The sequence below is a fragment of the Protomyctophum bolini genome (assembly GCF_963924005.1).
Source record: "Protomyctophum bolini genome assembly, chromosome: 13".
Taxonomy (NCBI): Eukaryota; Metazoa; Chordata; class Actinopteri; order Myctophiformes; family Myctophidae; genus Protomyctophum; species Protomyctophum bolini.
This window is the reverse complement of record NC_137874.1, coordinates 26466068-26484045: the sequence shown is the minus strand read 5'-3', so window position 1 is coordinate 26484045 and position 17978 is coordinate 26466068. Positions and strand designations below refer to the sequence as shown.

At 40.8% G+C, this 17978-nt stretch overlaps 1 protein-coding gene across 7 annotated transcripts in view; it reads left to right on the top strand.

The window, feature by feature from the left end:
* The window catches only part of LOC308327192 (vacuole membrane protein 1-like), a 68525-nt gene that overhangs the window by 42639 nt on the left and 7908 nt on the right, over nt 1-17978 (top strand). For all 7 annotated transcript variants that reach the window (XM_080780416.1, XM_080780413.1, XM_080780415.1 and 4 more), the window contains 3 exons: nt 665-745; nt 1273-1389; nt 5220-5281. In XM_080780416.1, the coding sequence (XP_080636542.1) occupies nt 665-745; nt 1273-1389; nt 5220-5281 (260 nt within the window). The remainder of the gene's footprint in view (nt 1-664; nt 746-1272; nt 1390-5219; nt 5282-17978) is intronic.

Below are 17978 nucleotides of genomic sequence, written 5' to 3'. Positions count from 1 at the left end.
AGAGATTGAATGACATTACACCTCCACTTTTTATTAAATAAACAACTGAGATATCATCTGACTGAGGCACCAGAGGCATCTTAAAAGAAACTGGTATTGGAATATTAAATGTTGACCTAAATAATGCAACTCATTTTAATACACTTTGACACTAGCAACAAGTCTGCCAAGTTTTCAACGTTTGTAATCATGTTAGTGCAAATATTGCCACAGATCCTGTGAATTAATTTCATACGTTACTTCATACAGTAACTCTGAAAACGTGTAAAAATGTCATGTTTGAATAACTAACAATATTGTGAACTGTTTCAAAAATTGGAATTTCCCTTCTAACTCTTTAATAAAAATCATTTGATCTGCCAATTGCCACAAACATGATGAATTGCTTATTAGATCAAATATCTTTCATCATGTGAACAGTTTGAAATGACACAGCATGATCAAATGATATATCTGATAGATACTGTGATATATTTGTTACCCAGATCCATAACCATTGGCAAGGGTGTTCAAGTCAATTGATTTTTTTGATGCAACAGTAGAATTTAGTAGATTAAAACCTTTTTCCATTGTTTTAAATACCTTTTCAAAATGTTTATATTTTCATAGTTTCAAAATGATATATATGTATATTTATATTTCACTTTCCCTTTTTTCCTTTCAGGACTTTGCCACCAAAGCAAAGCTGGCAGTGCACAAACTGATCCAGAGTGTTGGATTCTTTGGAATACTGGCTTGTGCTTCTGTAAGTAAAATTACTTTATTCTGCACAAGTCCTTTTTTTACAGCTATACACTGTAGTGATGCTATCTTGTTTAGCCATTGCCTGTCACTAAAATTAAACTACCGGTATCTGTAAATGAGCAACATAGTTCTATAAATTATCCGGGCACTATCAGTTACTGTAGTGTTAATGTACAATAGTATACAGTTGCTTCATGAAAGAGAATTAAGATGAGGTAATATGGGCTAGAGCAAAGACGCAGTATACTTTGTTACTCATGTCATTCTTCATTTTAATATATTATCCCACATTTAACATATATTTATCCACATATAATATAACTATTATACTATTATATAAAATATAACTTTTCATAAATTAAAGCCCTACTTGATCATCCTTCAGCATCACACAAAAGTATCAAAAGTAGCAGATCTACAAGTGTTTTGAGCTTGTCGTACTGCTATTCTTGCTATTTTTAAATTTGAATACTGAAAATTTATGTAGTGGATGTTGTATTTAATTTGAAACTAAAAATTTTTCTTCAGATTCCCAATCCTTTGTTTGACCTGGCAGGAATAACATGTGGACATTTTCTGGTACCCTTTTGGACTTTCTTTGGTGCAACACTGATTGGAAAAGCGGTCATTAAGATGCACATTCAAGTAAGGTTAATTTAAAGAATGTCAATTGTCTATGTCAATCTCATCAAATAATGTTTTTGAGTGCTTATTACATACACATGTAAACATATTCACAATATAGTTCAGTATGTGTTGTCTGATCATTTTAATTATAATTTTGTATGGTCATTTCCATATTTATGCAGAGAAATGGTTATAACTTATCTAAAGTATAGTTTTGAATCTGCAACATCAAGTGAGATTCAACTGGAAAATAGGGAGGCCATTTTGTGCACCCAAAGTAGAGGGAGTCAACCATTTTGTGACTGCTCCTGCAGCAGCCTCTGTACATACAGTACACTATTACAGTCAAAGGGACTACAGTAGATTTATTTTAGTATTGTACTACACTAAGAAAAGTATAAAGGAAACACCAGAAACACACATGTCTTAGATTTTAAGGGACTGAACTTTGATTCTTTGCATGGCTGTTTTGAAATGTGAATAATTATCAGAAACTTCTGAGACCCCAAATAACTTCAGTGCTGGAATCTACAGAATGTCATGGGACTGACTTTATACTTTCAAGCTAAACACAATAGACTTGGCTACTAAGATTAAGATGGGGGCATTGGGGGGCGTGCATTTTCTCCACCTGCAATCATGGCATTACCCTGAAAGCATTATTCTGACACAAATAGGTGTGCGTACGTGCGACGTACGTGCGTGCGTGCGTGCACGTGTGTGTGTGTGTGTGTGTGTGTGTGTGTGTGTGTGTGTGTGTGTGTGTGTGTGTGTGTGTGTGTGTGTGTGTGTGTGTGTGTGTGAGAGAGAGAGAGAGAGGTAGATAAACATTGTCTCTGGGAGGTGTTTAATGGAGAATGAGTGGCGTGGGCTGTGGGTGGCAGGCAGCATCCCTGACACAGATTAGATGCAGAGTCCCATGGGCTACTGCAGACTGGGACAGGATCAGAGGTGTGGCCCCATCTGACAATACAGTTGGAAAAAGAAAATCGCACCATGCAGGCTTAACAGCACGGCAGGAGACCCCGATTACTCACGGTTCCCCCACCCCACCATTAAGTCTGGAACTAATAGGAAGTCCGAGTGAATGGTCATCCGTCGATGTTTACATGGGACAGTTGGTCGGAGTTGTTTATGTTCGGAAGTGCGTGAGGATACAGCACCAATAGAATATAGAATATACATACACCACTCACTGGAGAGCAGGTGATGCTGTCTCTCGTGGGTCAACAGGGAACAAAAGAGGTGATTGTGTGTGTGTGTGTGTGTGTGTGTGTGTTTGTGTGTTTGTGTGTGTGTGTGTGTGTGTGTGTGTGTGTGTGTGTGTGTGTGTGTGTGTGTGTGTGTGTGTGTGTGTGTGTGTGTGTGTGTGTGTGTGTGTGTGTGTGTGTGTGTGTGTGTGTGTGTGTGTGTGTGTGTGTGTGTGTGTGTGTGTGTGGTAGGTGCAAGTCTGTGAGCATAATGCACACCGCAATGCTTCAAAGAGATTTTTTGATCAGGGATTGTATAGGCTACCTGTAGATCAGGTGTACGATCCTATCCGGTCTCCAAGGAGGCCTTTTCATACTGCATGGTGTCAGCCTTTCATGCTTATTAACCACTGTCAACCTGACATTACTATTTTCATTATCCATGGACATTTTCATGGTGTATCATAAATTGCTATAATATCTACAAGCTAGTTATCATTGTAGATCATCTAGTATCGCAGAACAGTAGTACGACAAAGTATAAAATAGGGTTTATATGGTAAAGATTTCCTCTGTGCTGAATGGTTAATATCACTACATGACATTGACATGTCATATCGTTGCTGTCGAGTAGACATTTTGTATTTCCAAAATGGTGGGGGGAAAAAAACTTCCAATTTGTTCCAATGGATCAAAAGAAAAAAGAATGCATTCCAATGGAATCAATGTAGTCACAAGTTCTTGTTAGTACTTTTAATTTGGTTAAATATTATAAAGCTAACAGAAAGACTTAACACTTCCAATAAGAAATGTGAAAATAGCAGATACTGTATATAAGACCACAGTGTGACATGATGCAAAGTGCTGTGAGCTTGTAGATCAGCTATTTTCACTACTTTATGCGACCAGTAATTTCACCCCAAAAAACTTAAAAAGTTGTAAAATGGTGATACAAGGATGCCCAACAGCAACAATATGGTTTTGAGTGGATGGCATAAATCATAACTAATGTCTGATGTGCTCACCTCGTATTCCACATGTTTTGCTCATCAGCTCAGGATCTGTTCTCAGTGTACTATATTAAAACAAAAACACAGCAAACGTGAATTTGAGATGAACACTTCCCACATTAATATTTTGGATATTGAAGTGGCGATTGTGTAAACTAATGAGAAGTAACTCAAGTAAAGCTTCCGTGTGTGTGTGTGTGTGTGTGTGTGTGTGTGTGTGTGTGTGTGTGTGTGTGTGTGTGTGTGTGTGTGTGTGTGTGTGTGTGTGTGTGTGTGTGTGTGTGTGTGTGTGTGTGTGTGTGTGTGTGTGTGTGTGTGTGTGTGTGTGTGTGTGTGTGTGTGTGTGTGTGTGTGTGTGTGTGTGTGTGTGTGTGTGTGTGTGTGTGTGTGTGTGTGTGTGTGTGTGTGTGTGTGTGTGTGTGTGTGTGGGTGCGTGCGTGCGTGCGTGCGCGCGCGCGCGTGCGTGCGAGAGAGAGAGAAGCATCTTATCAGTGTTATCAGTTACTTCCCTCTGATGTAAAACCATGTCACCACCAGATTCCGAGCAGACAGAATTAATGCACGTTAGTCAGCCTTCCTGTGCCCCTTCAACCCATGGAGCCTCACTGCCTGCTCTGTGTGGGGTCCTCACTGCCTGCTCTGTGTGGGGGCCTCACTGCCTGCTCTGTGTGGGGGCCTCACTGCCTGCTCTGTGTGGGGGCCTCACTGCCTGCTCTGTGTGGGGGCCTCACTGCCTGCTCTGTGTGGGGGCCTCACTGCCTGCTCTGTGTGGGGGCCTCACTGCCTGCTCTGTGTGGGGTCCAACCGTAAACAAAGCCGTAAGGAGCTACTAAATGGGAAATATCATATGCAGAGGTGCACAAAATGAATGCTAGATAATAATGTTAATCAATTAGCAATGCACAAACATTGTTATCATTGTAACCTATTTGGACATTTAACACCTTTAACACAACACCTGTTGTAGAACAACAGGTCACACTGTTATACAACGTCAGAAAGAACAATGGATAGAAGCAGTGATAATTTAAGATTAGTTTATTGTCTGGTGAGGCCAATTGTACTGGACTAAACAATTTACAATGGATATCAGCAAGTAGCTACTCAGAAGAGAGTATAAACGTATTCAAAAGACGTCAATTAGTCGTGAGCCTGTGCGCCCCTCTGGAGGAGACATGCGGCTAAACGGCTGCCCCAAGATGGCCCCTCAGTGACTAAGCAGGAATCAGACTGGACAGGAGACATCTGAAACTATAGGGGCACAGCCTGAGACCATGACACATCCACTTCTCTCCACTCACACATGACCACATCCATCTCCCTGTGCCCCCTCCCCACTGTCCCCCCGTCCCCACCTAACTTGGAGGACAGGCCATGTGATGTTGGTGATGTGTCATAGTGCCTTTGTTCTTAGCCCTCCTTGACAAAGGAGCCTCTTCATGGCTGCTTTTAGACCAACCGCCTGTTAGCCACCAACGTGTGTGTGTGTGTGTGTGTGTGTGTGTGTGTGTGTGTGTGTGGGGGGGGGTCTTTACTGTATATTAATGATCAAGCTATGATGGGTGTGGCGCTGTGTCCCGCACCCCTACAGTGACATCATGGTTGAATGGCTGATCCCCCTCTCTCTGTCTCTGTCTTTGTCATATAGAAGCTGTTCGTCATCATCACCTTCAGTAGACACTTAGTGGAGCAGATGGTGTCCTTCATCGGGTGAGTGAGCCTATCACGGAGCAACGTTCAGCCACTTTTTGAAAAAGAGACTGTGCGTGCGCGCGTGTGTGTGTGTGTGTGCGTGTGCGTGTGCACGTTCACACAAAATGTTCCTTGTGGTGGATGGGGTGGGGAGTGGTGTGAACACATCACACATGAGAGAGAGAACAGAGAAAGATAATTTGAACTCTGAACTCAATGTTTTACACACCAACATTTGAGTGAGGACTGAGGACATTCATTGACATGTTTTTGAGGGAAATGGACTTTCTGGCTGGTGAAGGTCATTCAAGGAGACGACCTGGCTGGGGAAAATGTGCCCCGTCAGATCTTGAAAAGACATCTCATTACATTGTGCTCTGCTAGGGCGGAAGATCCCGCCTTTGACTTCTCAGGCATGTTTAATGACGATGAATAAATAAAACAAATAGTTTTCCACTGGCTGGATATGAGCTTGGGCATGCACAGGCTGCTTCAGAGAAGATCAAACCTTCAAAGACTTTGCTGTGCTTTATCACTCATCACATGCAAGTGGCACCTTTAAAGCCAGGTCTGATAGGTCAACTGTCAGCTAACACAAAGCAAGGGCTTAATCTTGAGTATTGAAGGTGTCCAGAATTCAAAAAGTACAAAAGTACTTTTCAAATGTATATGTCTAAACAACTTTTGAAAATAGCAGCTCTACAAGCTCACAATGTGTTGCACCGTGACACATTGTGAGCTTTTAGATTGGCCATTTTATATATAGGGTTGAAGTGATTCATATGTTTTGTAATAATAATCAAAATTTACAAAATAACTAGTAACTACATTTTTTAAATAATTGTAGTGGAGTAAAAGTACAATATTTGCCTTTGCGATACAGCCCGATTTGGACTACAGCTTTAGCACCACACCACACAGCACCACACCACAATATCTACAGTTTACATTCAAATAAAGTAGTACCCCAGATAACTGTAATTATAATACAATATAAAGTATTATGATGTATTACAACTATGATAATACACACTATGGATTATAACTGATCATAATACAATATAAAGTATGATAATGTATTACAACTATTGTCACGGTGGCAGAAAGACTGAACCCAAATGCAGAGCAGAGTATATGATAATTCTAATACACTAAAATAGATTGAGAGTGATTTATAATACAATATAATCTATTATAATGCATTACTATACTATGATCCTGGTCTAAATAAAAAGTCAGTGAGTTATCAGGCATTATGAAGTGTTTGGACTCGCTTAGCCCAGCTCAGACCCACCCTGGAGATGGTACTTTTTAGTCACTCATTTAGTACTACTTTGACACCACTCAGCCCAATTCCTTGCAGTGGAAACGCTGTTACAAGTGGGCGGTGTGGGGTGGAGTGGTGTGAGGCCATGGACTGGTAGTGGAAATCGGGCCGTAGTGGAGTAGAAGTAAAAGTACTGAAAGTTGGAAATACTCCAGTAAAGTAAAAGTACCTCAAAATTGTACTTAAGTACAGTACTTGAGTAAATGTACTACTTTACAGTGTACACCACTGCTTCTAGGTGTAGCCTCCTTTCTGTCCCAGACTCCCAACACATAATAATAATAATAATATAACAACATATATGACACATACAAGTCCTGCTGTATTGTTAGACCAATCTGGCAAGCTTGCTTACTGTTATTGGCTGGTAGATCTGGACATATGGAAATGGGCAACGTATTTGAGCTCCCACAATTGAGGAATTGGAGAGCATGCAGTCTGTGTCTGTGTGTGTGTGTGTGTGTGTGTGTGTGTGTGTGTGTGTGTGTGTGTGTGTGTGTGTGTGTGTATTTGTGTGTGTTTTAGAGGAGCCAGTATGGCACTGAACTGTTTAACTACCCAGCGTCAGTTTGTTTACCTCTGTCTTGTCTCAGAGTAAAAGTTGTTAGCACAGAGTTGACAAACGCCACTAACTGGTTTTGTGTGTGTACATTTTACCTAAAATTGGTCAAAAATACAACAAAACAGAAAGGTAGCTGATGTTCTTGTGGATCCATTCCACACTGTGGAGTGTCTGTGTTAGCACACAGAGGTAATGTTGAGTAAAGGTGTGTGTGTGTGTGTGTGTGTGTGTGTGTGTGTGTGTGTGTGTGTGTGTGTGTGTGTGTGTGTGTGTGTGTGTGTGCGTGTGTGCGTGTGTGCGTGTGTGCGTGTGTGCGTGTGTGCGTGTGTGCGTGTGTGCGTGTGTGCGTGCGTGCGTGCGTGCGTGCGTGCGTGCGTGCGCGCGCGCGCGTGCGTGCGTGCGTGCATCGTATTGTGAAAGTTCCATCCCCCCTGGCTGTCACTGTTCACTGAGCTACAGATCGTTGGTTGTTGACACGTTGCACTGTGAGTCACAATGAAGTTTCCTTCATCAAAACCTGTCAACTGTCAGCTTCCTTCCTGGTTAAAGGCCTTACACCTTGACTTCACGTTTAGTTTCTCACTCTCACTTTCAGAAACAGACACACACCACACACACACACACACACACACACACGCACACACATTCAAATGTAACCCTTTAAATGCATAGTTTGCATACACTTTCATTAATAAACATGAAGTGTCCTCATCTTCTAAGCGTATTGTTATGCACGCCACGTACCCAGTGACATGTTTACTGTGCTATATATTAGGCATGCGCCTAATATATTGTAATATCATTTAACAATATGCACATTTGGGCATCTCTTCAGTCTAATATGGTTTGGTGGCATTGAAACATTTGAAAGTTATTATTGCCTCCGCCAGACTGAAGGCGTGGCCGAGACTATGTTTTCGCCTGTGTGTGTGTGTGTGTGTGTGTGTGTGTGTGTGTGTGTGTGTGTGTGTGTGTGTGTGTGTGTGTGTGTGTGAGTGTGTGTGTGTGTGTGTGAGTGTGTCTGTCCGTCTGTCCGTCCGTGAACAGCGAATCTCTGGCACACACACACTCCCTGGAGGCCAGAGCAGAACAAGTTTTCATCAGTCTGTTATAGCGCCACCAGCAGGCCGATCTTTGCAAAACAAAGTTCACACAAATCGGTACACAGTATCTCCATAGTCTGTGATCATTATGTGATCATCCTGATTGGGTACGATTGGCATCTAAAGTTTGCAGGAGTTCAACAATCATGAACGCAGCGTCCGATTGTTGTGAAACTTTGCAAACAAATTCCCGGTAGGCTGAGGAAGAAATGCCAGTGCCACCCTTTTCACTTTGGCCAGTGCCACCAGCAGGTCTGATTGCCGTGAAAGGCAGAGGAAGGAATGCCACCCTTTTTTAATATTGTTCCTGCACATTCTGTCCAAATATTACTGACCAAATATTCCAAATATTGCTGGCCCACAATAACCTACCTGACCTGGCGGAGACAATAACCTACCTGACCAGGCGGAGACTTGTGCTGGATCACTGTTTTCGAGTTATTTATTATGCATTGCAATTATTATAGAAATTAATACCAACAAATGTTGATTTCATGTGTGTTGATTTCGTTATTGGATTATATATTCTATGCAACATTTAAGGCTACATGTTTGTGTTTGATGTTGCTTTAACGGATTTGTAATCCGGCAAGGGTTTGGCCCCCGTGTATAAAAGAATATGATTGGTTCAAAAGACTAATATTCTGTTCAAAGTTGAATGTTTTTGTGGTGGGAACCCTTGCTTTTTTATCTTGAAAATGTAATAATTGTCAATTTTGAACTAGGGGATTGACTATTACTATTAATTAATGGCATAAAAGGGGGCTTTAATGCTTTATCATACTCACATTAATAGTGTTAGTGTGACATTTTGGTTAGGTGTGTTGTTTCACGGCTCTCTTGGGAAGTGAGGGGATATCGTTGAAGTGACCGTTGAACTTTAATGGAGGTGATTTAATTCACTCTCACATGACATAATAAACTTTATTATGTCATGTGACATAAAACCTTTATTAAATAAAGGTTGTGCAATTCACTTCCTTATCCGTGCTTGGCAGGTGAGCTTGTTGGCACGTTTACAGTCAGTGACCGCACTTCCTGTACACAAAGATTGTTGTAATTTTACTCTTACAATGCAAAGAATTACTCTCTCTCCCTCTCTAATGTGCTGGGCCTTCACAGCACAAAACATACTAAATACTGTAGTTTTCCAATTATTAAATATAAAAAATTGACATATCCTAAGTACATGAAAACGTAACTATTTCTCCTGGTAAATTCGCACTTGCACGCTATGTCTACTTATTAATTTTCTGTGAAAAGAGCATCACTCACTTTTAATATTAGTTTTATTATAATACACTGTTGAATATACACTAGGCATAGAGTGTAGGCAGTATGTGCTGAAGTGAATGCGAAGAGACAGGCATTATTAGTCTATTTCTGTCTGCCTGACATGTGAGGATGGAAAAAGTGTAACTATCCTTAAATGTATAAGATATGGTCAGTACAGAGGAAAAACCAACTTTATTATTGTATTTTATGTTCTGTGGCAGTATAGGATTATGCCAAACTATTCAAACACTTTATTCATTTATACACTAACAATGTTAACAAATTGCAATATACCTTAAATGAGGTAAGCTACAGATTTATATTTAAAGAAAATAATATTTTCATTAATGAATTAACATTAATTAATACATGTGATTTTTTTTAATGTTTGCTCAGTGGTTGTCAAATATCTGCATTTGAATTAATGGAATGAATTTGTTGGGCAGAAACCTCATATCTCCATAATTCAACTTTTTATGTTTTTCGTATATTAATGCCCCACAAATCATACAATATCCCACAAATAGTAAAAAGTAGTAACCCGAGGAGAACATCAGTTACTTCAAATTTCCACTATATTTCTCTTATCCAAAGCTTGAGAAATATTGGAACGCTGGAAAATATCGACAGCTCATTGGTTTACATGCATCAACAGAAAATTGTTGTTTTACATTTTTTTAGGGAAATTGTACTGTGGGGATGTTTTACAAAAAGAAAAGTGTGACATTTTGGTCTCATAATGTAACACTAAACTAGTTTCACTCTTGTTTTCCCAGGGCATTAACATTCGAGGTTGAATCGACAAAGGTGACTCAAATGGTCTGCCAGCAGTACCATGATGTATAAATAACGGTAGAATGGCTTTGAAGTGCCATAAAGTCCCTGTAAAGCGTCTTTGCATTCCTTTTGGGTTGATAACAGACATCGATAAGAAGGTCACATGAAGTTGCATCTGTGATCATACTTGTTAGGGCCCCTAGGCTTCATGACTAATGTCCTTCTGCCTTCGCTCCAGGACAGTGATGCGTATCCAGTCATTGTTCTGCGTATGAAAATTCACCGCATTAATATCCACCACCTTTTTGATCAGAATCTGAGTTGATCTTTTATATGCGATGGATGTCATCGTCATTATTTATTTCAAGGTTGAGGTTCTCCCTGACGAGCTAAAACGCTCGTCAGGGATACCTTCTATACCTGCCGGACAATCTAGCTCAACACACGCACGCACGCATGCACCCATGCGCACACAGACACACACACACACACACACACACACGCACACACATACGCACACACACATAACGTGCACTCACACACATAACCCTGCCCCTTTGCCTCGTCAGTCCTAAAGTACCCATTACAAAGGAATTAGAAAACGTGTATATCATAAACTTAAAGGGACATTTCACCGCTGGAAGAAACTGCAGTCACTCAATGTTAATAGTATTTGTAGTAGATAACAGTAGCACAATTTGAAAAATAATGAAGTCTGTGTGTTTGACTGGATTAATTAATTCCTACAATGAGTCAATGACCATAATGCTTTGGTGCAATTCCCCTCCTTGTAGGCTGCGTGGAGGTGTGACTTACTTGTAGTCCACGAAGGAAGTGAGACCACATTTTCATGCCAAATTTTGGTTATGAACACGGCACCATGACTAAAATATCTAAAAACACATTATATTACACATACAAACCACAGGAAAGTGTTTCTTGTGTCCTAAACATCATTAAAATAATGTAATAAAATGGGAAAACACCTTACTGTGTGTCTTCATGATTCAACATAGTTACCCTCCTTCAAAATATTGGTAGACGGTAGTACGGTACCAACCAGAACTCACTCACTCGTAGTAATTTCACAATGTGATATCATCCAAGACTAAATGAAAAGGCCAGTCCTCCCTGTGTTGGTCTCCCTCTCCGTCTTCTCATGGTCAGGGCCTCATGTGAGTCAGCCAGGGACAACCCAAACATGCACACTGTAATGGACTAGACAGATATCCTGTGTTAATCACGCTGTCGGCCCATTGATGTGATATGAATTCCTCCTCACTTAGCCGCTCCACCACCGGTCCTTTTGATCTAGCTGTATTTAGACACAGTTGGCCCAGTCTGGTTAATGGCACATATTCAACAGTGATGATGATATATAGAAATACGTTTAAAAAGAAAATAAAAGGTCTCCCCCACAATGATGAAGAGACAAATGATGAGCATTGAAGTCTTGAGTGTTTAAGTGCTGACTCATTGTCTCCAGTGCTAAATTATCTACATGTTGTCAGTGGTATGTGTGGGAATGGAGTTGATTCCTCTATGGATAGGCAATAAGGGAAATGACCACTTCAGCACTTTTCAACCTATCTTCATATAATTGGTCCTCACTAATAATGATAAAATAGCAAAGAATATTCTACTCAGTCTGTGTCTTATACTGTAGGAGGTCTGTGGGCAGTTCAGAAACCTATCTTCCAGTACGCGTTCCACACCCCCACAGGGGGTGCAGTGTCCAGTGTCGAGTTGGTCGGACCCACGGTTGTCCAAACTGCCCCAAAAAGGTCTATCTGGGTGGGGCATGCATTTCCAACTTGCATCGTTCCAAGTAGACCAGTGCCCAACGGGCACCACTGTAGAGGCTCCAACGCTCTACTTGACAATTAATGGAGAATTTACGTGTCTGAACAAATCAGCTTAGTGTCTATTTTTGTCCTACACAAAGATTCCCATTATATGCCCTCATTTATCAATGGATGATAAATTCTGCCTTAAATTCGAGTGTGAGTTTTAGCGTAAGCTCACATCGTCACGGCATTTTTTAAGTGATTGTAAACAGCTGATCCATGTGTAATTTCGGTCTTGAAATCGGTTTAAATCAATCTGGCACACCCTATGAGTTACTTACTACTGATACCAAGTAGCCTAATATGGAGTAGCCTTAAAGGAGTAATACGTAACTTATTACACTTTGTGAGTAAGTTGCCCAACCCTGTTGTTTACAAATTGTCGGAATTTACCCTTTTTTATACTTTAAGTTAAATTTAAAATTGACTGGACATTACTGTGTGCGTGCTTCCATTCATGTTGAATGGCTGTGATCAATAATCGGTCATCTTGATTGAAGGCCCGTCAAATAAACCCTCTCAGTGTCGACCCAACGTTTTGTATTGCACCAGAGAAATCCAAGACGACGTTGGGTATCATTGTCTGAGGAGAGGCCTGTCGATGTTAGTGTCTGGGGAGGGCCGCCATTGAGGTGCAGCTGCGAAGGGCTTCTATTTAATTGGCTGAAGGGGGAACCCTCCATCTGTCCATTTTTTCCTCCTAGGCAGAGGTACATTACAGTACAATAAAGCCGCAAATAATATTTTACTGCTGCGCCTGCTAGGCTTACAGACGGACTCCCATTTGATCTCTGGGAGCCCAATCTAGAATCTACACTGATCCTCAGTGGTATAATTTAACTGTGGATGTATCCTTACATCCATTTGGTTCCATTTATTCACTCTCAGAGTTGCAAAATGTAAGTGTCCATTTTGTTCAGTCAACTCTCAGTCATTTATTTACAGGGCTACATGGGTTTGAGCAACCAATTATAATGGAACTTATTTCACTGGAAACACTACATTTCATACATTCATAGCATACAGAAAGTACCATTGTTTAAGATTGCTCGTCTACACAGTAACTCAGAGTTAAATCAACAGTCAGGATTTTGCTTTGTAGCAACAAATCATTTGTCTGTCTACCCTGACACCACTTGACCAGAAGAAAACACCAATAACTGCAGATTAGTGCTTTAATCAGGCATGTGATGGCTTGTGTGTTGAATATGAGTGATGCTGTTGCACATTTTGTTTAATTGATACTAAGCAGGTACAAACTCGCTTGGTATTATTTCCAAACCATTAGTCTGTCAAGCCAGGCAACTCTTCCACAATCTTATAATGCTACAAAATGTCTGTAACTACTTCTCCTGTAAGTCACTAACAGAAGCTGTCATTCATTTCTGTTCATGAAAATATTTGTTTAAATACTTTTTTGAATTCCCCTTTATTCTAAGCTTAACCTAGATATGCTTTAACTAATTTGAGTTAGTATATTCTATTTATGCTCCTCAAAAGTGGGTGAGAGCTAGGGTGTATATCCACTGTAGTGTCTTTGTGTAGTGTCTAGGGTGTATATCCACTGTAGTGTCTTTGTGTAGTGTCTAGGGTGTATATCCACTGTAGTGTCTTTGCATTTTCAACATCTCCGTTGGTGGAAACGCTTGAAAATTGGTAGTCTCAAAAATCTTATCTCGAGAGACTGTGAAAAGCGGTCATACTATTACCTTATTATTAGTATGTCTTAATAGACAATGCGAAATAGATAAGGGAGCTTATCTGCAAAAAGAAAAAATGAAAAAGTAGTATTCATTCAACCATTTCAACAACAGCCAACTCACTCACTATAAATAGCCCTCTTTAAGCAATATGAGCAAATTCTTCCCATTAGCCCAATCTGCGGAAAGGGGAGTATTTTTGATTTTAGTCACACAGGGAGGGACCCAACAACTCTGGTCACCTGAGGAGCCCGCTGACAAAGATGGCATTGATCCGGCCTTCCATGGCCTGCCCTGTTCTCCGCGAGGGCAAGCACAGTCAGACGCCTCATTTAGGATGACAGGATCAGAGTGGAACAGAACGGGACAGAGGGGGAGAGAGGGATGGAGCGGCAGGTCGAGGGCGACTGCCTTTTTTTATATGGCATCGTTAAGTTTAACGTGAGGCACGGCGGGGAGTCCCTCCTCTCATCTCCTGTGCTTTCATTCCCATTACCTTGGCCCCCGGTGGCCAGAGATATATAGTTGTAATAACAGCGTGAAGAGGTTTGTCTCCGAGCCAAAAAGAAGTTTTACCTCAGCATATAAGAATAATATTCAATCACTCAAAATGACTTGTTGCAGGGCTCGTATACTGTAGGCCTATTTATGTGCTTCATGAGACACTGAGGAACTCTGAAGGGGTACATAGTGATCTAAATGTAATTATAGCATTGATGCGTGCGTGCGTGCGTGCGTGAGAAATAAATAGAAGAAGGCAAGGTCATATACTGTAGAAGTATGCCTCAGTCAGGTCTGGTTTAATGTCTTCAGTTAGCTTTCAGTGTAATCCCAGTGCTTTTTGCTTTACTCATCTCTGATTCACTTGTTTTAGTCTCTTGTCATCCCCTTTCTCGCATACAGCACATGTTGCGCGAGTCACGGCTATGGAGTTTGTAGGCATCCTATACTACCTATAGGGCACATGGGACCTTTATGTACAGTAGCTCCGAGATGAGGCATCAGTTGCCGGCAGAGCAGGACACTGGAAAATATTTGCCACAATACACAATAAAGGTCGGCCCCCCTGCTCTTATTTTTTCACGGGCAATAAAATCTAACTCATGGGTTGAAACGAGCATTTAAATTGCTTATTGAGTCAAGGGAAGAGGGGGAGGTGTGTGTGTATAAGAGGAATCATCCCAGATATATGTAGCCACAGTCACCTATGAGTAAAAACAACCTTTTTCAATATATATTCTTTAAGACATGTTATTGAATAATTAAATAATAGTGTGCATGCATGCACATTATTTAGGGATGGCGGTGTTGTGACTCTTATTTCCACTAGTAGTACCGATAAGTGAGTTGGGGTGTGCTGTACATTTTCAAAAACCACGTCGGACTCCCTCTTTAGTCGCCTGCCAAAATGATTAATGTTGACATATATAGCTGTATGTCATCATTCAACCACTGCTTGTCAAGATGGTCAATGTGGCCTTTATAAATGTATATAATAACATTTTAAATACGGTATATGATGTTATATAATGTTATAAATCACATAGTCGATCTTTATAAATGTTATGGGGAAACCTGCTCTGATTAGGAGAGATGGCTAACTTGGGGATGGTGTGAGGTTCATTTCTACACATGGATGATGTTTTTGTGACCAGGAGACAGACCTGCCCCTCATGACCATCTAGTTGTGACCAGGAGACAGACCTGCTCCTCATGACCATCTAGTTGTGACCAGGAGACAGACCTGTCCCTCATGACCATCTAGTTGTGACCAGGAGGCAGACCTGTCCCTCATGGCCATCTAGTTGTGACCAGGAGGCAGACCTGTCCCTCATGGCCATCTGGTTGTGACCAGGAGACAGACCTGTCCCTCATGACCATCTAGTTGTGACCAGGAGGCAGACCTGCTCCTCATGACCATCTAGTTGTGACCAGGAGACAGACCTGTCCCTCATGACCATCTAGTTGTGACCAGGAGGCAGACCTGCTCCTCATGACCATCTAGTTGTGACCAGGAGACAGACCTGCCCCTCATGACCATCTAGTTGTGACCAGGAGACAGACCTGCTCCTCATGACCATCTAGTTGTGACCAGGAGACAGACCTGTCCCTCATGGCCATCTAGTTGTGACCAGGAGACAGACCTGCGGCCGTACACGCTTCTCTGTGCAATGTGCTTCCCCTAAAACACCATAGAGACTGTTAGATTACACTAGAAGGGACAGCTGGGAGGAGAGCCAACAGTGTCAGGCAGTATACTGATGGGGGGGGGGGGGGGGGGGTGGAGGCTTTTTTTCTAGTTTATTATAATTATAAATTTATTTTTATTATTATTTAGTATTAAACCTGATTTGGGTTGCGCATCCATGTATATCCATTTTCGGTGCAAGGCACTCACACCGAAAATGATCTACAAGCTCATAATGCATTGCAGCTCAGTGCGTTGTGAGCTTGTAAATCGTCTATTTTTAGGTGCAGGACACCACTGCAAAACTAAGAATCAGGTGGAATTCTTCCAGATGAGGCCATACTGTCACCAATATACATTTCAACTTTTCAAGTATGTTGTAGCTTTTGACAGCTAATCTATGTGGTTGTCAAAGCAACGGGTTGCTGTTGGCATATGATCCACATATAATACTCAGCTGACCCAATGAGTTGGTGTCTTTATGACACATATGATATTAAAAGACCAAAAAAGAGTTGAATATCATTGAATATGACTCACATACACTTTACGTTACTTTTTTTCCCTATACACAGGTTTAATGTTTGTCTTTAGTTCAATGTTTGTTTTGTAAACGCCATTGACCATGAAGGGAAAATGTACGTCATAATGTGTCATTTACGTCATATTGTTTTACATCACCATAACATCACCTAATCAACACGAGTTAGACTTTAATATTCACACGGGTATGATTTTTTTAAAGCACATTATAATTAGAATATATTTAGAATAATTACTAGATTTTCCTTTTTTTACATTCAGGCTTCTCTGGATAATATTTGTATTACCATTAAGAAGCCATATGCGTTTTAATTTAGTCAGTAAAATAATAAATTCTCCAGGGACTCATTTCGGCTAGACTTTAAAGATCAATCCGCACTTTTACTTAAATGACATTGTAATTACATTAAAACACCAAGGTTATGTAACTTGAAAGAAAATATAGTTACCGTAACTGTGTTTGATTACCTTTGAATATGTTCTACAGTAATGTAAAGTAGGCAAATATGCATAACTCGTAGTCAGTGTGCTAAATAATTGTCCTTTAATGGTACAGTATGCATCAACATACAGCTAATATTCAACAATAAAAATATATATTTACAAGTATGTGTCTAACTAATTAGATAATGTATGAATAGATATAATTATAAATGTCGACAAAATAGTATGGGCAATGTCATCCGGTTACACAGTGGGAGTAAATATGTACAGTGAATCTACAGTGAATACAATCTGTCAAACATTTACAGAAGTTTGCCTAATGTACAGAAGTTTGCCTAATCATGGGCATATGGGTGATATGATGTGAGGCTGATATTTAATGTATGTACAGCGTTAGCTACTGTACATATACTGTAGTCCCTTTGCAAACACTGTGCATTAGCCTATCATGAACTCAGCAACAGCCCACCTAGTAAAACGATGCAGTAAAAAGTAAATCACACCCGTGTGAAGTGGGGGGCGCTCTTATCATCGTACAGTACATCATCATGGCTTAAATACACTATTTGCTCAGACACTATGACGTAAAATTATCCATTCATTGTCAATGTGTTTGTGTAGGAAAAAGTTTGTGCACACACCAAAATCTGGATATAGGATATAGGCGCCCCTCAAAAAAAATGAAATGAGCATCCAGATTTCAGCTGAGCACCCGCTGTTCGTCTCTCCATCATGTCCAGCCTGCCGGTTGGTCTCTATTAGAAGCAGTACCACCACAGCATCCGGCCCCGTCTGACTCACCACCTCCCCTCACACCATAGAAATGTCCCGTTGACCCAACAGGTCCACACCTTCACACCCAGGGCCCAGACCAAGGGTGTCGATCTTAGGCTAAGACCTAGAGCGGTGGGTGGGTTGTGGTGGTGGGGCCAATCTGGGAAGTGAGAGG